This window comes from Oncorhynchus kisutch, linkage group LG13, assembly GCF_002021735.2.
Source record: "Oncorhynchus kisutch isolate 150728-3 linkage group LG13, Okis_V2, whole genome shotgun sequence".
Lineage (NCBI taxonomy): Eukaryota > Metazoa > Chordata > Actinopteri > Salmoniformes > Salmonidae > Oncorhynchus > Oncorhynchus kisutch.
Window position 1 is genome coordinate 70,203,021 of NC_034186.2, and position 27,171 is coordinate 70,230,191.

Below are 27,171 nucleotides of genomic sequence, written 5' to 3' on the forward strand. Positions count from 1 at the left end.
CTCGGGGGTTTGAACTTGCAGCCTTCCGGTTACTAGTCCAACGCTCTAACCACTAGGCTACCCTGCCGCCCCATATGGAGCAGATGTCCAATGGTCCACTGTCATCTGACACGCTCATCAAACAGGAGCAAGAAGAGGGCCTAGAACAAGGCACTACAGGTGGGTCCAAATAAGGGTTTAGGAGCCTGCAAGCCAACACTTGCACAGAAACGGAATTGTGGTATTGATCGTTTTACAACATGATACAATATATTAGTCTCTTATTTTCAACCTTGATTCTCAACACATTTTCTTCCTTCGCTCCTGCTATCCCACTTAATCACGGTTGCGCTTCAGCTCCAGATGACCAACTCCCTGAGGAAACAGAGAAGGAAGGGAAGACAGGAGAGGTGCTGGTCTGCTGTTAAGACTGAGGATGTCTCTGGGTCAGACTCCAGTTGGTGCTGCAGACTGTGTCAGCGCTGCTTCAGTTCCTCCTGGCAGCTGACGGGACACTGTTGTACTGGCATCGCGGGGGAGGACCGGGTCGCCCACGGCCACAAGGTCAAACTGGAGTTCCAGTGCCCAGTGTGTGGCGACCGCTTCATCCACGCCTTCATCATGCACAAGCGCAGTCACATGGGCCAGTCCCAGTACGTCTGGGGTCCGTGGACGGACGCTCAAGAGCCTGTGCATGCTGCCCTCCCACAAGTGCTCACACTTGTGCCGCGGGACTGTGGCTGAACGACAGCAGTGCCATGACTGCAGCCAGAGCTTCTGCAACCTGCTGGCACTCAGAAGCCACCGGGAGGGACAGCACGGAGAGGAGAGGAACTGGGAGGATGAGGAGGACAGTGCGGTGAGAGAGGAAGAGGAGGGAAGCACTGCAGTAATCTCTAATGATTCAACCAGAGTTTCAGGTAAGGCTGGTTCTTTATTAGTATTTCCTCTTGTTTAGGCTATGGATTCACCTCTCATTTGCAAGGTACTTGGAAGTCTGTGAACTTGTGTTTTGAATACAATTATTCTGATCTAGATATGATATGCATCTTGTTATTTTCTCTTTTCAATGACTCAATATTTACCTGTATTTGACAATCTTTCCTCTTTGCAGCAAATCACCACATCACTTGTGTATCCACTGGTTCTCCTGACCCTGTCTAATTGCTTTCTCTTCTAGTAGCCCAGCCTCCCCAGTCTCCTCAGTGCCACCAGTGTTTCATGACCTTTCAGGATGCAGAGACAGAAGAGAGGCATTTACGCTTCAAGCACCCAGTGAAGTATGAGAGACATCTCAGAGGTCGCACAGTGTTTGCCTGCTGTGTCTGCGACCGAACATTCCCCTCCTCCCGCCTGCTCTCAGCTCACCAACGCACCCACAGCAAGTGGAATCTGCCCCCTACTGGACCAGAAGACTCTCCAAGAAAGCACAGATGGAGGAGAGGCTGAGGGTATATAGAATTTTTTAATGTTTTTAATACAGTCTATGTACTTACTATTTCTTTCAGTTTTCACATGCTTTATAATTCTTTATTTTCTGTATTTTATAAAAAATATTACAATGATTCTATTATCACACACCGAATATGTGCAGTGAAATGTGTTATTTTACAGGGTCAGCCATAGTAGTACGGCACCCCTGGAGCAAATAGGGGTCAACTGTCTTGCTCAAGGACACATCGACAGATCTTTCACCGTGTCGGCATGTTATTTCAGGTATAGACAATGAAAAAAACAGAGCTGGTCCAATGAGCTGTGAGCACTGTCATATCATCTTCAATGACCCTCGAACCTGGGAACTTCACATGATGGCCAAGCACCCCCCCCCCATCCCTGTCGACACCTACTTCACCAGGGAATGCCTACCTGACTTCTAGACCTGCCAGGGGTCAACTACGACCCTATCGCTGCTCATCCTGTGGAGAGAGATTCATACAGGAGGGCCTTGACTAACTTTATACCAAGTTGTTTAATGAAGAAATTACGTGTAACTTAGTATAAATCAAATATAATTTCATTGTAGGCCTTCGTGTCATCCCTTATGCCAACTTTCTCCAACACCAACAGAATCCTCACAAAATATATTTTGAATTCATATCTCTTCTAGGGCTGTGATGATACCAGTGTCGCAATATTTTTTCCATGGCAAAAATGAAAACATGAAGCAGAACAGACTCTTTGGTCCTTTTATTTTCCAAGCTATAGGTTAGAAATAAATACATATGATTCTGGATAAAAAACCTAATGGTGTTTGTTTCCAACTTCAAGGCTGTTTCCCCAAAGAAGTTAAATCCACTTCGTGTTTTGTTTCCTTGCCACGATACTGGTACCTTCCTGGCCCTAACATCTTGAAAAGCACCCGTTTCAAAATGGAGTAGTTTTCAAAATAAAAGCCTGACCATATTTATTAGAGATTCACATAAAAAAAAAAAAATTCTCCTGTACCCTGATTTAAGATGAAAACAGACCAAACCAGCTTTTGATCATTTTGATAGCAATAATGTCTACTATGACATGTAAACTACATAAACAAAAGTATGTGAACACCTGCTCATCGAACATCTCATCCAAAATCATGGATATTAATATGGAATTGGTCCCCTCTTTACTGCTATAACAGCCTCCACTCTTTTGGGAAGGCTTTCCATTAGATGTTGGAACATTGCTGTGGGTACTTGCTTCCATTCAGCCACGAGCATTAGTGAGGTCGGGCACTGATGTTGGGCGATTAGACCTGGCTCACAGTCTGAGTTGAAATTCATCCTAAAAGTGTTCGATGGGGTTGAGGTCAAGGCTCTATGCAGGCCTGTCAAGTTCTTCCACACCGATCTCAACAAACCATTTCTGTATGGACCTCGCTTTGTGGACTGTGGCATTGTAATGCTGAAACAGGAAAGGGCCTTCCCCGAACTGTTGCCACAAAGTTGGAAGCACTGAATCGTCAAGAATGTCATTGTATGCTGTAGAGGTAAGATTTCCCTTCACTTGAACTAATGGGCCTAGCACAAACCATGAATAACCATTATTTCTCCTCCACCAAACTTTACAATTGGCACTATGCATTGGGGCAGGTAGCGTTCTCCTGGCATCCGCCAAACCCAGATTCATCCATCGGACTGCCAGATGGTGAAGCGTGATTCATCACTCCAGAGAATGTTTTTCCACTACTCCAAATCCAATGGTGGCGAGCTTTACACCTCTCAAGCTGACGCTTGGCATTGTACATGGTGATCTTAGGCTTGTGTACGGCTGCTCGGCAATGGAAACCCATGCCATGAAGCTCTCAGTGAACCGTTCTTGTGCTGATGTTGCTTCCAGAAGCAATTTGGAACTCGGTAGTGAGTGTTGCAACTAGTTCTGTTACGGTGACTATATTACTGGCACACTGGCGGTCACGTGTCATGAGGGCAGTCAAATTCCACGTGACCATTTAGTCACGGTAATTAGGCTTCTCCAAGCTCTGATGCTGCTGATGGTCATTAGTAGGCTGGCCACTCGATTTCGTCTCTGCGTTATATTGGAATCGAACATGTCACCCTCCCTAGGAGAGGGGGTGACCTTGATAATCTATTGTTAAAACGAGAGGCTGCCTGGATCTTTAACTTAAAGACCCTTGCTCCCTTCAGTCTCAATGTAGACTTTGATCTGAAGCCATTCTTTTGATTATTGCGACTTTGCCATTGTAATTGTTTGTAAGCTTGTGTAGTCTAAAATGAATTTATGATCATATGCTGTTTTTTGTATGCTGTTCTTTGTATGCCATGTATGCCATTTTTATTCGTGCTTCTCTTTAAAACAGGAGTATATCCTATCTGGCTGGAATGAAAATGAACCACGAGAAAAGCATCCTCCATTCACTATTTAAGTGCATAGATTACATGTATTTTTTTCTGCAAACCCTGTTTCGAGACAGTTGCATGATAATGGTCCAATATAAACCAAAACACATTTCACACATATGTTATTTAGTATACAGTGCCTTCAGAAAAGTATTCAGACCCCTTTACTTTTTCCACATTTTGTAACTTTACAGCCTTATTCTAAAATTGATTTTAAAAAATGCTCCTCAGCAATCTACACAGAATACCCCAAAATGACCAAGTGAAAACAGGTTTTTAGAATTTTTGCAAAATTTAAAAATAAAAACAAATACCTTATTTACATAAGTATTCAGACCCTTTGCTATGAGACTCGAAATTGAGCTTGAGTGCATCCTGTTTCCATTGATCATCCTTGAGATGTTTCTACAACTTGTTTGGAATCCACCTGTGGTAAATTCAGTTGATTGGACATGATTTTGAAAGGCACACACCTGTCTTTATAATGTCCCACAGTTGACAGTGCATGTCAGAGCAAAAACCAAGACATGAGGTCGAAGGAATTGAGACAGGTTTGTGTCGAGGCACGGAAGGGTATCAAAACATGTCTGCACCATTGAAGGTCCCCAAGAACACAGTGGCCTCTATCATTTTTAAAGAGAGATGGAACCACCAAGACTTCCTAAAGCTGGCCACCTGGCCAAACTGAGCAATCGGGGGAGAAGAGAATTGGTCAGGGAGCTGACCAAGAACCTGGTGGTCACTCTGACAGAGCTCTAGAGTTCCTCTGTGGAGATAGGAGAATCTTCCAGAAGGACAACCATCTCTGCAGCACTCCACCAATCAGGCACGCAGCCGGGGAAGGGAATTATAATTATTGTATTCAGCCCAAGGGAACAACGGTCACTGGCCGCAAAAGGCATGGATTTTTTTTAGGGGGCATTACGGCCATACAAAGGGGATGCAGCTGGGAAATTCAAGGCTACTCAAATTGTGAATCAGAGACTGATGAAGTGTGTATAGCCTACGCAAAAAAAACTAAGCAGAGCTCATGCCTTTCAAGCAACTTTCTTCAAATCATCATTAGAGTCGCATCACGCAGCCTTAGAATGTGTTAAAATCTAAATATATTGCTCAACATTTCTATGACAGCTAAAGTTATATAAATAACTTTAAATGAAGCATATAGCAGGACCTGTTTCTTTGTTAACCGCTCAACACAGAATAGCTGCATGTGGAAACTCCCTCATTGTTTGGAGAAAATATATTTTCTATTTTATTCAGCTATGTCCAATTGTATTCTTCATACTATAAATAATGCTACGGAATTCTAAGAAAATCTTGTCTGCTAAATGAACTAGTGTAGCCCACAGCCAAATGGCATAGCCAGATCAGGACCTAACATAAGAAAAATGCTATTCTGTTCTTCTGAAATAGACTACATTTTCTTCATATCATGTTTCTTTATACCTGTCTAAAATAAATAATGGATTTATTATGATGGTGTTGGCTATATTAAATGGATTTATTAGACTTTTTCAAATGTAGATGTTCCAAAGGTCTGCATCAGTGGCTTGTAGGCCATGTGTGGGAGCCAGGAGATGCTCAATGTATTTATGTTCATTAACAGTCTGTGAGACCAACAGATATTTGCTTGAGATTCACAATTTCATGAACCCCACAGCCCTAGTTGCAACCGATGACAGACAATTGTTACACGCTACGCACTTTAGCACTCGGCTGTCCCGAGTTTGTGGGGTCTACCACTTCGTGGCTGAGCGGTTGTTGCTCCTAGAAATTTGACGAACTGCCTTGTTGGAAAGGTGGCATCCTATGACGGTGCCACCTTAAAAGTCACTGTGCTCTTCAACAAGGCCATTCTGCTGCCAATGTTTCTCTATGGAGATTGCATGGCTGTGTGCTCGATTTTACACACCTCTCAGCAACAGGCGTGGCTGAAATAGCCGAATCCACTAATTTGAAGGGGTGTCCACATACTTTTGTATATATAGTGTATGTTCCTGTAGAACATGCAGAATCCAACCAGTTAGTGATAAAATAACCGATGACAGTGTTTAAAAGTAAAATATAATTTATTTTCTCATGACAGTTGTTGTTATCATGGATTTCTGTCTGAGAGAAGATGTCTCCTCCAGTCTAGATCAATTAGTTGGAGGACATGGTGCTGCTGATCCAGGATTTGTAGTTGCAGACCTTGGTGTAGACACCAGGCTTGTTCCTCTGGGCACAGCCGTAACCCCAGGACACAACACCCTGCAGCTGACCATTGCACACCACGGGGCCACCGGAGTCTCCCTAATAGAGAGATGGGGAGACAGAAATTAAAAGTGAGCAGATTTGTTTCAGGGTATCAGTCAATCTAGGTTGAAGGATGGTTTTTGGAAATGTTAATGAATCAGTGGAAGTGCTTCAACTCTGCTTACCTGGCAAGAGTCCTTGCCTCCCTCCATGAAGCCAGCACAGAACATGTTGGAGGTGATCTGTCCAGGATAGGCGCTGTTGCAGCTGCTGCTGCTCAGGATGGGGAGATCCAGGCACCTCAGAGTGTCAGGGTAGTTGCCTAGAGATGGGCAGAAGAGGATTAGTCTCTCAGTCATTCTCTCTTTCGTTCTGAGTGGTCAGTGATATAATGTATCATCAGTTTGAGAAACAAACTGTCTTTGTGGGCATATTGTTAATTCTACTCACTGCTGCTGCCGGATAGGTTGCCCCAGCCAGAGACCAGACAGCGGGTGCCAGAGCTGGCACAGCTGGAGGGCAGAGCCACAGTGCTCACATAGCTGTTCAGGGAGGCGGGCCTGCTCAGCTTGATCAGCATGATGTCGTTGTCCAGGTTGCGGCTGTTGTAACTGGGGTGCATGATGACCTTTACTGAGTCGATGAACTGCTCAGTGCCCTCGTTGACGGCAATGTTGTGCTCACCCAGACGCACCTGAATGCGGCTGGGGAGAGAGAGGGGAGGGTTAATCAGATGTACTCAGACAAATACAGTTTCATGTCGAACATACTGTAGATGGCTTTGGTAAATGTTTTTGAAGAAAGTTTCACCAGTCACTTACGACTTGTAGCAGTGAGCAGCAGACACCACCCATGTGCTGGAGATCAGGGAGCCACCACAGAAGTGGTAGCCAGACTGCAGTGATGCCTGGTAGGATGCAGAGTTCTTTCTGCACTCGTACCCTCCAACAATCTTGTCATCCTCATCGTCAATGGGGGCAGCGACTGAGTGGGATGTAAAGGAGAAATCGTTGTAAAGAAAAAGGTCAAATGTACCAAACTTTTCAAACAGTGTATAGTTATAGCTTAATCCAGAGTTGTATTTTCATGCAGTCTCCAATCTTTTGGCCCACATATTATTTCCTGTTGAATAAACCGGTACTCACATGCCACAGCGAACAGAGCGAGAAGAATGATGACCTTCATGGTTGTGTCCGTTTTTGCCTCGGTACTGAGCCACTGTCAGAGCCCTCTTATAAACCCACTCTGTCCTCTGCCATTGGTCAGTCTCAAGGGCATACATGTATACATTTCCATTGGTACCTGTCAAACAGTAACTTGCGTGTGAACGGACATATGGCTAACGAGGCTCCTCAACTGAGGATGTGTGCTAAACGGCATTACCTTGCATCCCTATGTCAATTCCTATCATGTTCAAATGAATAGACATTTGCCCCTTTTCTCGACTCCTCATTGAAGGAATATAGAAATGTTTATTCATACAGTGCTTGGTTTTGTGTCACATACTTTCTCCAAAATAGATTCACTATGAGGCCACGGTGGTGGGTGGGGGGGGGGGGGGGGGGGGGTTCATGACCTAGCATTTGAAGTAAGCCTGGCATTTTGCAACTGGTTTCAAGTATTGGTCAGAAAGGAGAGTGTGTCTAAGGGTTCCTCAGATTCATTTATCAATATAGGCTGTTTGTTACAGAGCCTGTTTCTTTGATATAAAAAGTGCTATAAAACAAACAGTATAACAACATTCATCATATGATCATGATATCTAATTGTTGTAATCTAATGATATCATGTTTTATTGACCTCAGAAATACCTATAGATGCTGTACAGTATAGATGGTGTTACAAATACAGCAGAATGTCACTCATCATTTGTACATTTTCAGAATGTATTTCATTGCATAAAAATTCCTGAAAGGCTTTCTTTTTCAATATTCAGGGACAGGAAATTATTTTTAGATTGTCACTAGAATGTATTTAAATGAAATAGAATAATGTAATGCTCTATTATACATTAGGGATTTATCTTGGTATATTACAGGAAAAACATGACAGATATGACAAAAATAAACATACGGTTAATATGTTTGGTACAATGTGAACACAAATAGAATAGATGTTTAGTCTGGACAAGAACAGTTGGTACTGTTGGCTCAGTGAGATAATGTCATGGGGAATTGTTTCAGTCTTGCAGGTGGTGTGTGACATGTAGGTGTGTTTGTGCGTGTTTATCTGAAGCATGTACCAAGTTGAGCTACTGATCAGCCAATTTCTCGCAAATCCAGTGCCGCCGTTCACTACACCTGAGATCATTCCAGTTTTTCTCTGGGTCATTGAAGGTGTTAACCTCAGCACAGTCCTCAGTAGAGTCGATAGAGGCACCATTTGGCTCACCAGGAGACCAGAATCCTGTGGCCATTAGTGTCCCGTCCACCCATTTCCAAGTCCCCTTTGTCTCTCTGTCAGTCAGACCAATCCAGAAAAACCTTTTAAATGTACAGATGAATTCCTGTTCCGCTCTGTTGTTTATGATCGCCAGGTCTGCTCCTCTCTTTAGACAGTCCTGTCTGCTCTCATCCCAGGATTCAGTCCAGTCAGAGATGTAGTACAAACTGGAACCAAACTTCTTCCATGCTTCAAGGCAGGTTTGATTCAGCATATTGTACCTTCTCTTTAGATCGGCCTTTTCTTTATCCAGGTTTTTGTTTTGGACCTGTAGCTCGTCTCTCTGTTCAGTCAGGTTGTTGTTGCTGGTTCTATAAACTAACAACCTCTCCTCCAAACGGACAGTGACTCCATTATAGTAGACAAACAGCACCATGATCCCAGCCAGTAGGAGAAGGCACAGCAGGCCCAGACACACTGCAGCAACTCTGGAACATCTCCTCATCGAGCTCTCAGAGCCGTAGTTACTTTCTCCAGGTCTACTCTTTGGTGTGGTGTTTTCTGTCTTGGTACCAGAATCATGTCCTTTCAGGGTCTCTGCACTGATAAATAGGACCATAGTCCACTCATCAGAATCACCACAGTCTCGTTCCTCCCTTTTAATGCATTTTGTGCTGTCAATGATACACTCAGAAATCATGTTATTTTCCTCTGTTATTCCAATTCAACTATAACATACACTGTATTCTAATGTGTCTCTGTGACTGCACTGTACTCACTGTGCTGGGGTTAAGTCCCTAGGCAACAGGAAGACACCAGTGAGACAGGAAATAACAACAGAACCACCCACCGTGCCATTGTTAAAAGTGTTAGAAAATATTCAACTAAGCTGCCACCTAAGTTGTGTGTATGAAAATAAGAATAAGAAAAATGCTGACGCTTGTGTCACTTCAGATGGACATAATTCTTTCCCAGGTAGAGCAACGTCTGAGCGTCAGATATAGGCCTACTATTCACAGAAGTGCAAATCCTTGAGAAGGTCAGATAATGTGGCTGGTGAAGTGGGTATATAACAAGTTTGTCTTCGTGATTGAGTCCTGTGTTGCAGCTAAAAAACACAATCATGAAGTACCTTATTCTCCTGGCTCTGTTTGCTGTTGCATGTAAGTCCTTGCTTTACTCGTTGAGAGAAATTGTTTAAGTTCGCATTGGTGTCCATCCTGTGATAATACTCTGAATAGTGAATACTTACTGAACACGGGTACCGTTCTGTTTGCATGAGTTGTATTTCCATGCAATTTCACACTGATTCTTTCGGTCTGTATTTCAGTCGCTGCCCCCATTTGACAATGAGGATGACAAGATTGTTGGAGGGTATGATTGCAGAAAGAACTCTGCATCCTACCAGGCATCACTGCAGTCTGGTTACCACTTCTGTGGTGGCTCCCTGATCTCCAGCACATGATTGGTGTCTGCTGCTCACTGCTACAAGTCGTAAGTGACTGATGAAACTTTCTTCAAAAACATTTACCAAAGCCATCTAGAGTATGTTCGACATAACTGTATTTGTTCATCTGATTAACCCTCTCTCCCCAGCCACATTCAGGTATGTCTAGGTGACCACACAACATTGTCACTGAGCTGTTCAACTCAGTGAAGGTCATCATGCACCCCAGTTACAACAGCCGCAAACTGGACAATGACCTGAAGCTGAACAAGCCTGCCTCCCTGAACAGCTACATGTGCACTGTGGTCATGCCCTGCCGCTATGCCAGCTCTGGCACCTGCTGGCTGGGGCTACCTACCCAGCAGAGGCTGTGAGTAGCATCAACAATATGCCCAGAAATACTTTTGGTATTTGTTGTTTATCAAACCAATTATAAATTATATCACTGACCACTCAGAACCAAAGGGAGAATGTTTGACATACTAGCCTTCTACCCCAACCCACTGTTCTGCCTGGATCTCCCCATGCTGAGCAGCAGCAGCTGTAATAGCACCGACCCTGGACAGATCACCTCCAACATGTTCTGCACTGGATTCATGGAGGGAGGCAAGGAGTCTTGCCAGGTACACAGAGTTGAATTCATAGCACATTTCTACTGTTGTCCTTTTCATTTGAGTTGTTAAAAGCTCTCCTCTGTTGTGATTAACCAGCATCAACCAATATTGATAGATGCACCTCTAACCACCTTTCTCTTGCCCCATCTTCATTCGCCGGTGGCAGGCAGCTGAAGGGTGCTGTGTCCTTGGGTTACAGCTGTGCCCAGAGGAACAAGCCTGGTGTCTACAACTCCTGGATCAGCAGCACCATGTCTTCCAAATAATTGATTTAGACTGGAAGAGACATTCTAAGACAGAAACCCATGATAACTGGTATGAGAAAATAACCGTCTTTGACTTATTCATTCTTTTAAAGTGCAATATGTGCTTTTAGGAAGGTGTGAAACAGGTATCTGGATAGTGCTTATTATGTGTAACTTGTAAAGCAAGAGTTGCAGACAACAGCTAAATTGGTTCAATGCTGATTGTCCACTGTCCTATCCGTTTCCTCTCCATGCTAAAATGCACTGTTAGCTGGTAAGCTGTTTCCTGGAAACTTGATGACATGTGAATGAACTTCTGTCAGTGGAAATATGATGACTTGTGAACTAGCAACTGCAATAGACATGAGTAGAAAATACTTTTGTTCATCGCTTCTTAGGTTAATGGAACTTACCCAAATTTAGTCTTTCAGCTGCCACTATGGCCTATTTATTGCCTTACTTCCCTAATCTTACTACATTTGCACACACTGTATATATATTTTTCTAATGTGTTATTGACTGTATGTTTGTTTATCCCATGTGTAACTGTTGTTTTGTCGCACTGCTTCGCTTTGTCTTGGCCAGGTCGCAGTTGTAAATGAGAACTTGTTCTCAACTGGCTTACCTGGTTGAATAAAGTGCAGATTTTTCATTTTATTTAGTAGAATATTTTGACAATATGCATACAATTAACCTAAATGTGTAGCTATTCAGCTAAGACAGTTATTGTATAAAGGTTTGTGTTCGTTTGTCTGCTGACTTAAATTGGTGAACTTCAAATGGCAAATGCCTCTTCAATGAGGTTTAACAAGGTTGGCATCCAAAAAGATGTTGCATTACTGTCACTTACTATACTGGAGTCAAACTCCCTTATACTTTTCTTGAAAAACAAATAAAATACCCTACCATCTAACACTACACTCAAATACCACCACCATACTCCACAATTTAAATATATTTAGTCCTACCTCAGGCCAACAACCTGAAAGGATGGGACACCACTTAACACACCCTGTAACTCTGATGTCAAGCCTCGCACACCAAAATACCTCTCTGCAGCTGCCACCACTACCTCAATTTTCTGTGACTTACGTTCCATCCCTGCAGTACAGTTGATAACCATTGCTATAAAATGCTACAAATCCAATTTGACTGAAACATCACTTGTTGGCCTATCCCTCTGTACTGGTACAGATCTACAACTCACACCACTCCTCTCAGGATCCCTCCCCTTGACCAATCTTCCGCACTGCCTCAGTTATGATAACTTCTGCACTTCTCTAACCCTGGAAACCTCAACCTGCCTCTCGCATGGGACATTTCTAATCCCCAGCCCCATAGACACCACTACAATTAACACATACCACTACTTTCCACAATACTACACATTCCTTTGTCACATGTCCTTCTGCACACTTCACACCTAGGAGCCTTCCTCCTACACACTGTTGCCACATGAGCTTGACACCTGTAATAAAGTAATGTATTCGGGACACAGAAGCTCATACAGGATAATGTATCCTAACATCCCTGTCGGGCAAAGACCGCATCAAAACTCAAAAGAACAGACAATGACTTCTGTTTCACCACTCCCGCCACCCTGTCTGCGTCACACCAAACGACAACCTTCAAAAACACTGGGAATCTTCCCCTTCAGTTGGTCAACTTTTACATTTACTGCTACCCCAGTAAATCACTCCTTTCAATGGCACACCTTCATTGAGAGCAAAACAATTCACATTTCTTGCCTCCATTCACTTAATGTGGAGAGCCTTCTCCCTCTGACCAGCAGAAACAAACAATTATCACAGACCACTTCTGGTTACCCTTACCGATTCCACAGCACCAAACTCTGTTTTCACCCACCCTGAAACCACAAACGGATCACCCAAAAGGCAAGGGTCCACTTTTAACAAATATGTCACTCCTACAATCACAGACTCATCTTTAATCTGACCCTAGGCCCTGAGAACTTCACCACACCTACCACCTCCGATGCTTCGACCTCATTAACTCACCTTTCTCCCCCTGTCTTAAGATGGCTCTGCTTACACTTTCTAACATTCTTATTTAACAAACCATCTCCCTTTTCCCGTCATTTTTAACCGACTCAAGCTCATCCTTTTCCGTCTTCCCTCCCTATCTCTCTCTTTTAGACCCCTGCTGACCTCCATTCCTCCTCCGCATTCAAAGTATACGTCTCCTTATGATAATACTGCACTTCTCCTGACATACATATTGTTCTTCCCTTATAGCAAATGCCTCACATATTCCTATTCCCTTTATCTAGCGCTGGGAACATGTGACAGTGGAATGGTGACGTCAATATTCAGCGACGCTCTACGGTTTGTGTACAATTTCAAGCTTGATGGGAGGGTTACGTTTAGGACAACTGCATCAAATGTGCCTTTGTTTTGTCTTATAATCGTGAGGTGAGTAAAATAAGATTTTATCCCACTAAGTGTATTGACATTTTCGAGATTAAAGCTAGCTAACTTGAAGCGCAGTGCCCTGCATAGCTATATCAGCATCACCAGTAATATATGCGGAATGCGCAACCATTGCGGATGTGGTGCAGAAAAAAATGCGCATCGCTGCGACAAAAACGCAATTATAAAGGTGCTAGAAATCATCATCAAGTTGAAACTTATGTTGTAAATTATTTGTCATTTGTGAAACTATTTGGTAACATGTATTATATTTCTCTCTTTTGTAGAATTCCCTCGATCCTCTATTTGCTCAAGTGTATCTGCACTTTTGCATATCTTTGTTGATGGGTACTTTCATATAGTTGTTTTTGCACTAATATAAAGGAATTTAAATTCTAGTTTTCAGAGAGAGTGCATGTCTCTCTTGGCCACATTTTACAGTTGATGAACGTCTGCTCCAGGACTTTAGCTGTAGGCTACCTGGTATGAATGAATAATATCGTATGCAAACGAATGCACATTATAGTGAATGTTGATCTCAGTACGTCCCTGCACATGATGCTCTCCTAGCGCCCCTATTTTTTTAATGTGCCACTTAGTTGTATCCTGTGAACATATGCCTTATGCTGCCCTCACTGAAAGATTAGTTAGTTGTCAGGTAGATATTGCTCACGTCCCCAACAATGCTGTGGTACGGCCGGCCATCTGTCGCGGTGTGAATGGAACTGTCAGTTGGTCCGTCTGTAAACCAGGCCTGACTCATGACTGAGTACTACGAGGAGGGGGGGCTGCTGTACGAGCACTCGCCTCCCATGCACATCAAAGTGGAGTCTCCGGAGGGACCCTTCGGAGGGGGCGTCTCAGAGGACGGCTTTCCCAGGGAGGATGAGGACTCGGAAGGCAGCTGTGACCAAAGCAGCGGGCTGCCTGGTGGACTCCCCTTCAACGTGGTGGTGGTGCATCCTAACATCATGACCCCTGGCATGTCCTCAGATGACCTCCTATCCATGGAACAGCGTAAGCTTTAGCCAACTTTTAGCTATTAAACGCATGTCTTGATGTTGCAGTGGTGCTCTGTACTGTTATGATAAATATGTTTTGACTATTACATTTTTATGTTTCACCTCATATGACACATAGTAAACACCTATAGATCAACTCTGTCTTTCTGTAGACAGAGGTTTGTCCTCTGTGTTGACAGCAGGGGGTGCAGGAAAGAGGAAGAGTCGTTTTAGCGGTGCAGAGCTGGAGGTGCTTGTTTCTGAGGTGACGCGGTGTGAGGGAGAGCTTTTTGGTCCTGCTGGGAGGCTCCGGCGCAGGGAGAGAGAGAGGATCTGGGCAGGGATCCTGGAGCGGGTCAACGCTGTGTCCAGAGTCCCTCGTACCCTCCGCGAGGTCAAGAAGCGCTGGGACGACCTGAAGAGACGCAATGGAGGCAGGCTGGCAGACGCTAGGCACCGCACTTGTTACCTGCCATCCAACAGAGGGGCTTCCATGCTGGGACGGTCAGCTCAGGCAAGCCCCAGACTTCACCAGGCCAGACAGAAGCAAAGCACCAGAGGGAAGGCCAGTTTCACGTGCTTCACTGATGCAGAACCAGGTAAATCTGAACACTAACAATGAGGTAAAGCCTTAGATTCAAGCCTTGTAGGAACATTCAGATAATACATATAAAAATGGCACTTTTTAACCACTGCTTTCTACTATGTCCTCTTGTTTACTGCAGTGGGTGGAGGTGAAGGGTTGGAGAGGGATGGCTTTGAGAAGGATGAGGATAGTGGTGAGCAGGAAGTGGAGGTGGGAGAGGCGGAATGCGAGGGGGCAGAGAGCAGTATGGAGGAAAAGCTGGGTTTAGGACTGGGACTGGGGATAGGACCTCCCCCTAACTCGGAACGCTGGCTGCCTCCCTCTCCCCTCTACAGCGCCCCTTTCCTCAATGGGACCCCTCAGCCTAGTCCCCAGCCATCACTAGGGGCCCAGCAGGGACCATTGGAGGCCCCTCCTCGCGGCTTATGGCTGGAGGACGAGCTCCGCGGCGTGGGGGAGGCAGCTCTGCAGCTGGGGGATCGGGTGGAGCAGAGTCTTCGGGAGTTTGGGGAGGGATTCCGATGTGATATGAGAACATTAGTGGCCTCTCAAGAGGCACTGGCAACCAGCCTACAGCAAAACAATGTTCTCCTGCAAAGGCTGCTGGGAGTCCTAGAGGCACAGCAGCAACAACAACAACAAACACCACAGCAGCAGCCACATCATTCCCAAAAACAACAGCCACAACAGTCAATAATGCAGCAACCACAACAGTTACAGCAGCAGCAACCACAGCCTCAACAACCAATTCAGCAGCAGCTGCAACAACAACAGATACAGCAACCCCAACTGGTGCAGCAGCAGCAACAACAACAGATACAACAGCAACAACTGTTACTACAGCAACCCCAACTGGTGCAGCAGCAACAACAACAAATACAACTGCTACCACAGCAACCACAGCAGCACCACCCCCAGAGTCCAAGTAATCAACCAACTTTAGCAGTTGCCCCTGTACCACCACCCCCAGATATTCTTGATGGTACCACCCGTCCAGATCCACCCGTAGTCATTAATGGAACCGTCCAACGGCCAAGGCGGGGGAGAATTGTTGACCATAGACGAAGAAGAAGGCGTTAGATAAAGATGAAAATAAGCTTTGATGTACTTTATTTATTTTCTCTAATACAATCTGATTTGAAATAATTGTGTCCCTCTAATTTAAACCAAAGTCGAAAAAGTTGTTTCTTTAGCACATTTGTTATGTAGAGTGTGGAAAGTATTCAGACCCCTTGACTTTTTCCACATTTTGTTACGTTACAGCCTTATTCTAAAATGTATTCGATTACTGTTTTTCCTCATCAATCTACACACAATACCCCATAATGACAAAGCAAAAACAGGTTTTTAGAAATGTTTGCCATTTTTTTTAAATAAACTGAAATAACTTATTTACATAAATATTCAGACCCTTTGCTATGAGACTGAAATTGATATCAGGTGCATCCTTTTTCCATTGATCATCCTTGATATGTTTCTACAACTTGATTTGAGTCCACTGTGGTAAATTAAGGTCCCACAGTTGACAGTGCATGTCAGAGCAAAAACCAAGCCATGAGGTCAAAGGAATTGTCTGTAGAGCTCCGAGACAGATCTGGGGAAGGGTACCAAAAAAATTCTGCAGCATTGAAGGTCCCTAAGAACACAGTGGCCTCTATCATTTTTAAGTGGAAGAAGTTTGGAACCACCAAAATCTTCCTAGAGCTGGCCTCCCGGGTAAACTGAGCAATTGGAGAAGGGCCTTGGTCATGGAGGTGACCAAGAACCCGATGGTCACTCTGATAGAGTTCCTCTGTGGAGATGGGAGAACATTCCAGAAGGACAACCATCTCTGCAGCCCTCTACCAATCAGGCCTTTATGGTAGAGTGACCAGATGGAAGCCACTCCTCAGTAAAAGGCACATAACGGCCTGCTTGGAGTTTGCCAAAAGGCACCTGAAAGGACTCTGACCACGAGAAACAAGATTCTCTGGTCTGATGAAACCAAGATTGAGCTCTTTGGTATGAATGCCGAGCGTCATGTCTGAAGGAAACCTGGCAACATCCCTACGGTGAAGCATGGTGGTGGCTGCATCATGCTGTTGGGATGTTTTTCAGTGGCAGGGAGACTAGTCAGGATCTAGGGAAAGATGAACAGATCACAGTACAGAGAGATCCTTGATGAAAACCTGCTCCAGAGTGCTCTGGACCTCCGATTGGGGTGAAGGTTCACCTTCCAAAGGGACAATAACAGCCAAAACAATGCAGGAGTGGCTTCGGGACAAGTCTCTGAATGTCCTTGAGTGGCCCAGCCAGAGCACAGACTTGAACCTGATCGAACATCTCTGGAGAGACCTGAAAATAGCTGTGCAGTGATGCTCCCCATCCAATGGGAGAAGCTTCCCAAATATAGGTGTGCCAAGCTTGTAGCGTCATACCCAAAAATACTTGAGGCTGTAATCGCGACCAATGGTATTTCAACAAAGTAAGTAGAGTGTGCTCTGTACTGAGTAAAGTGTCTGAATACTTATGTAAGTGTGATATTTCTGTATTTTATTTTTAATACTTTTGCAAACATTTCTAAAAAATATATATATTTTTTTGCTTTGTCATTATGGGGTATTGTGTGTAGATTGATGGAAGAAAAAAACGATTTAATAAATTTTAGAATAAGGCTGTAACGAAACAAAAATGTGCAAAAAGTCAAGGGGTCTGAATACTTTCCGAATGCACTGTATATATTATTCAAACTAAACACAGTAGGCTAATTGAAGGTTCAGCCCTCATCCACATATATTAGCATAATGTATTGGTTGGAAGTTGCTGCAATAGAACCAAGAAATGTCAGCGATTTCTGTTTTGCCCAAATCTTGTAGATAGACAATCAGCATTACATTTACAGAAAGCACTTTGGAGTCTGCAGCAATCTATCATTAGAGCATATTAGTAAATGAAACCATTGAAATGTAATATACCAATGCATATGTACATGTTCTGATTGCTCATCCAGTTTTATGATGCATATTAAACATGCATTGTGTGACAGGCTGGACATACACATGCAAATCTTAGAAAAAATAAGTATTATACAATGTGTATTTAACATGTGATGATAAATCATTAAAATTGGGCTGTTTAAGATATGGAAATGTTTCCCTACATAGCTCTTAAATGAAAATCTGCATCAGTATGTATTTTGCTTCAGATTTTCATTATTTGTTTCTCGTGATGTTATCAATTTATTAAGCATTATCTACAAGTATGATGTATGTGTTATCTTGCATGCAGTTTCTGATGTGTAGACAATAAAATGCAAGGGATCTGTAAACAAATTAATCATTTGTGTACCATTTTGCACAATTTATACACCTAAATATAGTTGAAGGGTCTGACTCTGTTCTGAGACATGTATTGACTAAAGATGAATAAAGGCAACCCTGAACTATATCTCGCCACAGCTCTTCAATAGCTCTTTATTCAGACAAGTGCTGATGGTGCAATCTGTTGACTGATGTGAGTGAATGCTCATGGATAAACGTAAAATGCATTGCTTTCGTTTCAATACTCATGACAATCTGAAGTGGATAAACACAACATCACCTGCAGAATGCAGGGCAGGCGAAGACCTTTCACTTCACACCATCACACTCTAGCGGCCAGTAACATAATATACAATTCGTTTCGCCTTCTGCCTTCACGTTGAGGAAGAGGGGTCATAGAGAACCATCTTTGGAGGAGTGCTACATGGGTAAAACATGGCTGCTGTGAATTCGTCAGAGAGACGCCAGGGCGACCCCAACGATGAGCTGGGGGACCCGGGGGGTGCAGCACAGAAATGCGAAACATCTGACTATAAATCGACAGACCCCGATAACACTTTTGCTGTTGAATTAGACAGAATTGCCAAGGACTCAAATGAAAATAGAGAATCTAGTATTGTTACCGATGGGCTTGCTAGCCAGACTGAAAGTAGCATTGCGCTTCGAGCTAATGATAGATCAGAGATATGTAATGAGTTGGTATATTTAACATCTTCTGAAGAAAAGACCCACAACACCGACGTTTCCTTCAACAAGCAGCGGCATTTCGATTGGTCTGAGACGGAGGACGAGGAAGACGGCACGGATGCAAAAGAGAATGGAAACGGTAAGTTTGTTTGCTAGCTAGCGTTGACTATGTTTCTTTCTTCGAATAGCCTGCCTTATCAATATTAGCTATCTAAGTTTCGTCTATTTTGGAAAACAGTCGTGTGCAAAAACAGACTGAAATCTACGGGGTATCCCTGGAAACATGCAGGATGCAGCATTGACTGTAAATGTGCTCATGCTCACTTTAATTGCCAAGATGCTAGCTAGTTGTCTCATGCACTTAATGAGCTAGCTTTGTTATTGGCCAACCGTTTATCCAATAGGATATTGATCATGCAGGCGACTCAAAATAGTACACTGACCTTACCCTTCGTCGTCAAATTCCTTTATTCATAATTTGTGTGGAGATTGATTTGTGTAGTAGGCCTGTTTTCATATTTAGTCTCAAAGCGTTTGTATTCATGCTTACTCATGAACGCTTCACAATGGCAATGTTGTATTACTTTTGTATTTACAGTTCGTAATGGTAAGATGGGGATGACTCATGAGGTGCAGCAGGATAAGATTATTGAAGATATCTCAGATGCAGAGGATGTGGAAAAGGAAAAATCACATTCTGACGAGGAGATGGATATATCAAAAGACACAGGTGAAGAACAAGATTGTAATGGAGGAAAGGGGGCGGAGGAGGAGGAAGAAGAAGAAGAAGGAGGAGAAGAGGACCAAACAGTGAAACGGAGGCAATGTAGTTTGGAGTGCAAAGACTGTGGGAAGAGGTTCACCCGTCGGGAGACATTCAACCTCCATCGTCACTTCCACGCTCACCAGGATGAACTGGCCTCACTCACCTGTAAGGAGTGTGGCCTTACCTTCCATCACCGCAGCAGCCTCATCAAGCACCGCAGTGAGCACCAACAGAAGGTTGAACAGCCTGTGGAACGGAAGAGGAGAAGGAGCCCACAGGGAGTCCACAAGGAGGAGAGGCCAGGCTTCCAGTGTGACCACTGTGAAGAGACTTTCCCATCACTGAGCAAACTGAGGCTCCACACCTGCGACTGTGCCCCGGATAAGGCGTACCGCTGCCCCCTGTGCCGCAAAGAGTTCCGCATGAAGATCTCAATCACCAGCCACATGCAGACCCACTCCCTGAGCTCCCACCCCTTCCGCTGCCAGGAGTGCCACAAGAGCTTCTCTGACATATTTTCCCTGCGTGACCACCAGGGCTCCCATGCCTCCCTCAAGCCCTACGCGTGCCCCGAGTGTGGCATGGTGTTCAGGCACCGCTCTGTCATGGAGGACCACCGTCGTAAGCACACAGAGGACACACAAGGCCCCCACCTGTGCAACATCTGTGGGAAGCACTTCAAGTATTCCAGCCTCCTGCAACAGCACCAATACCTTCACACAGGTCAGAAACCCTTCCGCTGCCCAGACTGTGGCAAAACGTTTGCCTTAGCCCAGAACATGAAGGCGCACTGCCGCCAGCATAGACGGCACCCTCACGCTTGCTCTCTTTGCCCCCTCACTTTCCCCGACCAGGGCAGTCTGCAGGCTCACGTGTCATGCCACGAGACAGTCGGGGGACTAGACAAGGAGAACACAAACCACGGGTTGGAGCCAAAACGTATATTCAACTGTCCCCTCTGTCCTCAGAACTTTCCTTCACCAGCTGACCTGAGGGCTCACATGCTGATCCATGAAGCAGAGCATGAGAGGATGGAGAACGGGGCGTGTAAAGACTGGGAAACAAACCGTTACACCTGTCCACACTGTCCTGCCACCTACTCTGACCAGTCTAATATGATGGCCCACCTGACAACTCACACGTCTGCCCGGGTCAGGGTAGAGAGGCAGGGTAATGGACTTGAAGTAGGGAGATCTGCTCCACTTAACACTGCCAACGTCCCAGGGAGGTGGCATAGGGAGGAGATGAGTAGTAAGCCTTTAAAGTGTCCAGACTGTGGCAAGTCGTTCCGTCACCGCTCTGTGTTAACGTTGCACATGCGTATTCATTCCAAGGACAAGCCTTACCAGTGCAGGGTGTGCAACAAGTCCTTCAGATTCAACAGCTATCTGCAGCAGCACATGATCATTCACACCGGGGAGAAACCATACAAGTGCCCAGACTGCAGCAAGGACTTTGCTTTCCTGCAGAACATGAGAACCCATCAGAGGCTGCACACACAGAAACCGTTCCGCTGCACAAAGTGCCGTAAGGGATACAGCGACGAGAATCAGCTTCAGCGCCATTTGCTGTCACACAACGGCGAAAAGCCCCACAAGTGCCACCTCTGCGAAAAGAGCTTTGGGCTGGCCTACCTGCTGCGGGACCATCTGAACACCCACACAGGAGAGAGGCCCCATCGCTGTCAGGAGTGCCACAAGACATTCCCCTGGCTTGGCAGCCTGCTGGTGCATCAGAAAATCCACGCTCGAAAGCGCCAGGGGTCGAGTCAGCCTTACTCTTTTCCAATGGCCATGAGGATAAGAGGCAAGGGTAGCAGGGGCCGAAGCGGAGGCAGGCTGGCATCAGGCTGGCCCAGGTTGGGTGGAATGGGGCGATCAGGTATGGACACGCCCCAACAAACATCTCCATATCAAGTCCCAATGTCAAGGAGTCCTGAGTGGCAGAGGAGGCCGGCCCAGCCACAGCCAACCATGTTTTCATCCCAGATGGATATGCAGCAGCCAGGGGAGACGTCTGCGAGAAGGCCTCCACCAGTCCACCAACAGTGGCGGGTGGAAGGTGGAGAACTGAGGCCTGTCCCACTGCCTAACCAGTCTCAACCGTCTCAGGATCCTGAAAGACAACCAGCGCCTGTCCAACAGCAGCCATCTCCACAGATACAGCCACAGCAGGTACCACAGTCTCCACTGATACAACAACAAGTACAGTTACAGCTACAGCTACAGCCACATCTACATCCGCAGCTGCGCCAACAGCAGGTTCAGCATCATCTACAGTCTCCGCTGATCCAACAGCAATTACAGTGGCAGCAACCAGGTGTACAGCTCCAGCTAGTACCACAACAGCAGTGGCAGCCTGACAGACACTTGCTCCAGCAAAAGCTGCCCTGGTTACCAGATGCTCAGCCCCGGCCCGCCCCACCAAAGCAACCCCAGCAGTGGCACTCAGATGGCCTGCCTCGGCCACCCCCACAACAACAACAGAGGAATTCAGGCAGGGCAGAGGCACCTACAACGTCACAGCCTGGTCTTAGTGCATCTCAGAGCCTAGAACCCCCTCCTCCGGGAGAAAGTGGAGGGACCATGCCCTTAGGTAACAAAACACCACCAGTGGCCGGGCCACAGAATCCCAGCCCATTAGCTGTGAGTGAGCAGGAGCAACACAGGCAACAGCCGAAGCCCATGAGCTGGGGTAACACACCCACTACACCACCAGTCCCCACACTGAGCTCTGTTCAGCTTGACTTCCCTGGGTCCCCCATTTACATGGATGGGGCTGCTTTGTGGGGTGGGCTGAGGACCTCTCCAGCAGTGCCACCATCCCAGAGCACATTAAACAAGCTGGGCCAAGAGCTTAAGCTACCAAGATGGTCGAGCGTCTCAGTGCCAATGCAGAAAGCTGTTAATGAATCACCCACACCTCCTAGAAAAGAGGACACTAGAGTTTGGGACTTTAATGCACCTCTGGTAATGTCCCCAACTGTTAGTTCATCAGAGAAAACTGGGAGTGGGCGTGAGCAGCAGAAACAGTGGTCTCCAGCTCTACTCAGTACATCCTCCTCAGCTCAGATGGGCCACAGCTCTGTCATGTCAATTTCAAGCCCTCCAACTCATGGGATTGTAGGTAGTCCCTGGGATTTCAAAGGATCCCCCTCAAACAAATCAGGCCTTAGCCAGGAGTTAGAGCAGCAGCAGCAAAAACATCTATCCTCCAGCTGGACCAATGTACCCACATCCACCCAGAACGTTCCCATCTCCATTCAATATGACCCACAACGTTTCACTCATGGGGTGGGACCCACTGTGTGGGGTTTCCAAACCACTCCAGCTGGCCCGCAGCAGCAGCCAATGGTAACAGGCACTCAAATCATCATAAATCAGACCTCTCCTTTCTTCTCTCCTCTCCCTCCGCTCCCTCCTCTTAGTTTGCCTGGCTCACACCCTCTTCACTCTGTAGCAGTCGGCTCTCTACCAAGGCCTCCACACCCAAACATTTTCTTCACACCACAGGCTGTCATGAGTGAGAGGCCACACATGACACAGACCCTGTCGCTACCTCAGCTCGCCCCACGGCCTGTTCCTCACAAACTGGGCCGTTTGCCTTATGCCCCAGACCGCCTTCTCCAGTGCATGATCTGTGGCTGCTCTCTACCCCGGGAGTTAGACTTGCAAATGCACTACATGCAGCATGCACAGGGAGAGATTTGACACTGGCAAAGAGTGTGTCTACTACTCTGTTTTTCCAAATGTTTTTAATGTACATTTATTGTATAACTATAGCAATTTAGCTGTGTTTTGTGTCTTTTTTGGACATTGTCCATGTTGTTGATCTCTCACTCTATAAGAAAGGGTCAGAGACTCTCAAAAAGTATATAGTTTGTTAACTGACAACTGTGCTTGATGCGAACCAGGGACCCTCTGCACACAACAACAGTCACCCACGAAGCATCGTTACCCATCGCTCCACAAAAGCCGCGGCCCTTGCAGAGCAAGGGGAACCACTACTTCAAGGTCTCAGAGCAAGTGACGTCACCAATTGAAACACTATTTAGCGCGCACCACCGCTAACTAAGCTAGCGTTTCACGTCCGTTACACTTGATAAAGTTTTCTGAGTTCACAGCTTTGCCTTGAACTGCAAAGAACTTAGAAATATGACTGTGTAATGGATTTCTTGGCCAGTACCATCATATTTACTGTGTTGTAAACATAAACTGGGTAAATCCATGCTATTAGGTTCACCACCCCGTTCACAAAAATATTTTGCACCTATAGACAGTGAGTCACCTGGCTGTGGCTTGCTATATACAGTGGGGCAAAAAAGTATTTAGTCAGCCACCAATTGTGCAAGTTCTCCCACTTAAATATGAGAGAGGCCTATAATTTTCATCATTAGGTACACTAAAACTATGACAGACAAAATGAGAAAAAAATCCAGAAAATCAAAGAGCTGTCAAAGGACACCAGAAACAAAATTGTAGACCTGCACCAGGCTGGGAAGACTGAATCTGCAATAGGTAAGCAGCTTGGTTTGAAGAAATCAACTGTGGGAGCAATTATTAGGAAGTGGAAGACATACAAGACCACTGATAATCTCCCTCAATCTGGGGCTCCACACAAGATCTCACCCCGTGGGGTCAAAATGATCACAAGAACGGTGAGCAAAAATCCCAGAACCACACGGGGGACCTAGTGAATGACCTGCAGAGAGCTGGGACCAAAGTAACAAAGCCTACCATCAGTAACACACTACGCCGCCAGGGACTCATATCCTGCAGTGCCAGACGTGTCCCCCTGCTTAAGCCAGTACATGTCCAGGCCCATCTGAAGTTTGCTAGAGAGCATTTGGATGATCCAGAAGAAAATTGGGAGAATGTCATATGGTCAGATGAAACCAAAATATAACTTTTTGGTAAAAACTAAACTCGTCGTGTTTGGAGGACAAAGAATGCTGAGTTGCATCCAAAGAACACCATACCTACTGTGAAGCATGGGGGTGGAAACATCATGCTTTGGGGCTGTTTTTCTGCAAAGGGACCAGGACGACTGATCCGTGTAAAGGAAAGAATGAATGGGGCCATGTATCATGAGATTTTGAGTGAAAACCTCCTTCCATCAGCAAGGGCAATGAAGACGAAACGTAGCTGGGTCTTTCAGCATGACAATGATCCCAAACACACCGGCTGGTCAATGAAGGAGTGGCTTCGTAAGAAGCATTTCAAGGTCCTGGAGTGGCCTAGCCAGTCTCCAGATCTCAACCCCATAGAAAATCTTTGGAGGGAGTTGAAAGTCCGTGTTGCCCAAAAACATCACTCCTCTAGAGGAGATCTGCATGGAGGAATGGGCCAAAATACCAGCAACAGTGTGTGAAAACCTTGTGAAGACTTACAGAAAACGTTTGACATCTGTCATTGCCAAAAAAGGGTATATAACAAAGTATTGAGATAAACTTTTGTTATTGACCAAATACATATTTTCCACCATAATTTGCAAATAAATTAATAAAAAATCCTACAATGTGATTTTCTGTTTGTTTTTTTTCTAATTTTGTCTGTCATAGTTTAAGTGTACCTATGATGAAAATTACAGGCCTTTCTCATCTTTTTAAGTGGGAGAACTTGCACAATTGGTGGCTGACTAAATACTTTTTTGCCCCACTGTAAAGCAGGCATCGAGGCATTCAGTTACTATTCAAATGAACGTTAGAATGGGCAAAACAAGTGACCTAAGCGACTGAGAGTGGTGTGATCGTTGGTGTACAGTATCTCAGAAATGGCAGGCCTCCTGGGTTTTTCAGAGTGTGAGTGTCTAGGGTTTACTGAGAATGGTGTGAAAAACAAAAAACAGTCAGCAGTACTAGATGGGTGTACTTTAAACTGGCCGCTGAGTGTGTATGTCAATTTGTGGATCTTTGTTAGTTTTTCTGTGTACACTGTCTTCGTTACACCATTTAAATGTATTCCTCAAACAAGTGGATTTCACCTGTGTTGCACTGTATATTTGTGCCTTTTATTGTTTCAAAACACTGCATGTTCTTTCTGCTCTCTCTTAATGTTGTAGTGGGTGTTATTCAAATTGTCAGGTCTGAATAATGAGTCATTTGTATGAGTCATTTCTTATTCTGTCTTCATTTGGGTGAACGTTTATCTTGTTTTGGTGCTAGAGTTATGAAATTAGGGTTATTGGGAGGAGCACACGTTTTATCCAAACAGTGTGGCATGGGTTAGTATACAAATTAATGTATTGTATTCGAATTAATAACTAATAACTCACTTTACCTGTTTGGTTTGTGATATTGTATACGCTTGTTTACACTGAGCTGCACTGGGATCGGACAGCAATCATGGTTATTTTAAGACACCGTGGAGCAGACGCGAGATATTCGCCGGGAAAACGTACCTCTGCAAGGATGGGATAGGCCACTGTACTCCAAATGTTACCTTTATCCACATTGTACATATCTTGCGCCGGCTCCACGGTGTCTTAATGTAACTATGCTTGTGTTCAGACACCAGTGCTGCTCAGTGTAAATCAACGTAATGGTAGGGTCGTTATCTCTGGCAAGACATAATGTAACATATTTTACGTTTTACTACATTGTGCATTAGCAATAGTTTTAAATATGTAAATACCTGGTAATAAAAATAATTGAAAAACAATGTAATATTGTCGTCTGTATTCAATAAAACAATGACATAGTCCTGCAATAATTAAAACAGTCTACCAAATTGATGTTTTCAACAACAACAAAAAAACGTTAATATCCGTTACATTGCATGTAGAGAACTAACGGTTGGGTCTAGTGGCGCTTTCAAGACGGATGGGAACTTGGAAAAAAGAGGTTAAATCATGACGTCAGTGGTCGGAAAGTCGGAGCTCTAGATAGAGGCCAGAGTACCTGTTTTTATTAATCACCCAACTTCTTGCAAATTCTTTAAATAATAGTCCTGTACAAGGTATTTCCATAGCTGGTAAAGAAATTATTATAAGCCAGCTGGCTGACGATACTACACTTTTTCTGAAAGACGCTAACCAAATTCCCATATCGATCAATGTGATACAATTGTTTTCCAAAGCGTCTGGTCTATATCTTAACATTAATGAATGTGAACTCATAGCTGTCAAAGATTGTGTGACACCTTCATATTATGGTATTCCAGTAGAAGAACTTACATATTTAGGCATAACCATTACTAAGGATCAGAAGTCTAAAGGCTTACTAAATTTTAACCCTCTTATTAAAAAACCCAGAAGAAACTAAATCAATGTCTACAGAGGGACTTATCTTTAAAAGGTAGAGACCTTCAGCCTTGGTTATTAGGAATCTTTATATCTTGATCGTAAAATAAGCAAGGAGATAGACCAGATGCTTTTCAACTTTCTTTGGAGAAACTGTACCCATTACATTAGGAAAACTGTTGTAATGAACACTTATGAGAATGGTGGACTGAATTTTCTGGACTTTACTACCTTAAATAATACTTTTAAGATCAATTGGATAAAACAATTCCTAAGAAGACCCACTTCATGTCTTCTCTACTTTTGGTGGCCTTAACTTCATGTTGTTTTGCAATTATAATATTGACAAAGTTCCAGTGAAATTTGTCATGGTCCTTAATTTATAAACACAATTTTTCTCCACACAGATATTATATATGG

General features: G+C 44.6%; 5 protein-coding genes across 8 annotated transcripts; 3 read left to right on the forward strand and 2 right to left on the reverse strand.

The window, feature by feature from the left end:
• The first annotated feature begins 177 nt into the window (after positions 1-177).
• LOC109901810 (zinc finger protein 54) lies at positions 178-2,597 on the forward strand. Its single transcript, XM_031838012.1, has 3 exons — positions 178-899; positions 1,160-1,430; positions 1,594-2,597. The coding sequence occupies exons 1-2, from the start codon at positions 674-676 to the stop codon at positions 1,426-1,428; spliced, it is 495 nt and encodes a 164-aa protein (XP_031693872.1). The 5' UTR covers positions 178-673; the 3' UTR covers positions 1,429-1,430; positions 1,594-2,597.
• A 3,274-nt stretch (positions 2,598-5,871) lies between these two features.
• On the reverse strand, positions 5,872-7,337 carry prss1 (serine protease 1). Its single transcript, XM_020497789.2, has 5 exons — positions 7,202-7,337; positions 6,878-7,040; positions 6,507-6,760; positions 6,242-6,378; positions 5,872-6,113 (listed from the first exon to the last, which is right to left on the reverse strand). Exons 1-5 carry the CDS (start codon positions 7,239-7,241, stop codon positions 5,964-5,966), a joined length of 744 nt encoding a protein of 247 aa, XP_020353378.1. The 5' UTR covers positions 7,242-7,337; the 3' UTR covers positions 5,872-5,963.
• Positions 7,338-7,797: 460 nt separating this feature from the next.
• On the reverse strand, positions 7,798-9,262 carry LOC109901654 (C-type lectin domain family 4 member E-like). Its single transcript, XM_031838009.1, has one exon. It carries the CDS (start codon positions 9,136-9,138, stop codon positions 8,308-8,310), a length of 831 nt encoding a protein of 276 aa, XP_031693869.1. The 5' UTR covers positions 9,139-9,262; the 3' UTR covers positions 7,798-8,307.
• A 37-nt stretch (positions 9,263-9,299) lies between these two features.
• Positions 9,300-18,186, forward strand: LOC109901801 (RNA polymerase II degradation factor 1-like). Of its 4 annotated transcripts, none has more exons than XM_020497766.2 (9): positions 9,300-9,601; positions 9,769-9,932; positions 10,035-10,255; positions 10,421-10,508; positions 10,666-10,814; positions 13,035-13,176; positions 13,461-14,190; positions 14,348-14,773; positions 14,900-18,186. In XM_020497766.2, exons 7-9 carry the CDS (start codon positions 13,935-13,937, stop codon positions 15,838-15,840), a joined length of 1,623 nt encoding a protein of 540 aa, XP_020353355.1. In that variant the 5' UTR covers positions 9,300-9,601; positions 9,769-9,932; positions 10,035-10,255; positions 10,421-10,508; positions 10,666-10,814; positions 13,035-13,176; positions 13,461-13,934; the 3' UTR covers positions 15,841-18,186. The 4 variants fall into 4 exon arrangements, with proteins under 4 accessions (XP_020353355.1, XP_031693862.1, XP_031693860.1 ...); XM_031838002.1 differs by having other exon boundaries at positions 9,350-9,601; positions 14,375-14,773; XM_031838000.1 differs by having other exon boundaries at positions 9,350-9,601; positions 10,424-10,508.
• A 274-nt stretch (positions 18,187-18,460) lies between these two features.
• Positions 18,461-23,894, forward strand: LOC109901794 (uncharacterized). The gene is made up of 2 exons (XM_020497753.2): positions 18,461-18,885; positions 19,345-23,894. The coding sequence occupies exons 1-2, from the start codon at positions 18,495-18,497 to the stop codon at positions 23,220-23,222; spliced, it is 4,269 nt and encodes a 1,422-aa protein (XP_020353342.2). The 5' UTR covers positions 18,461-18,494; the 3' UTR covers positions 23,223-23,894.
• The last annotated feature ends 3,277 nt before the right edge of the window (positions 23,895-27,171 follow it).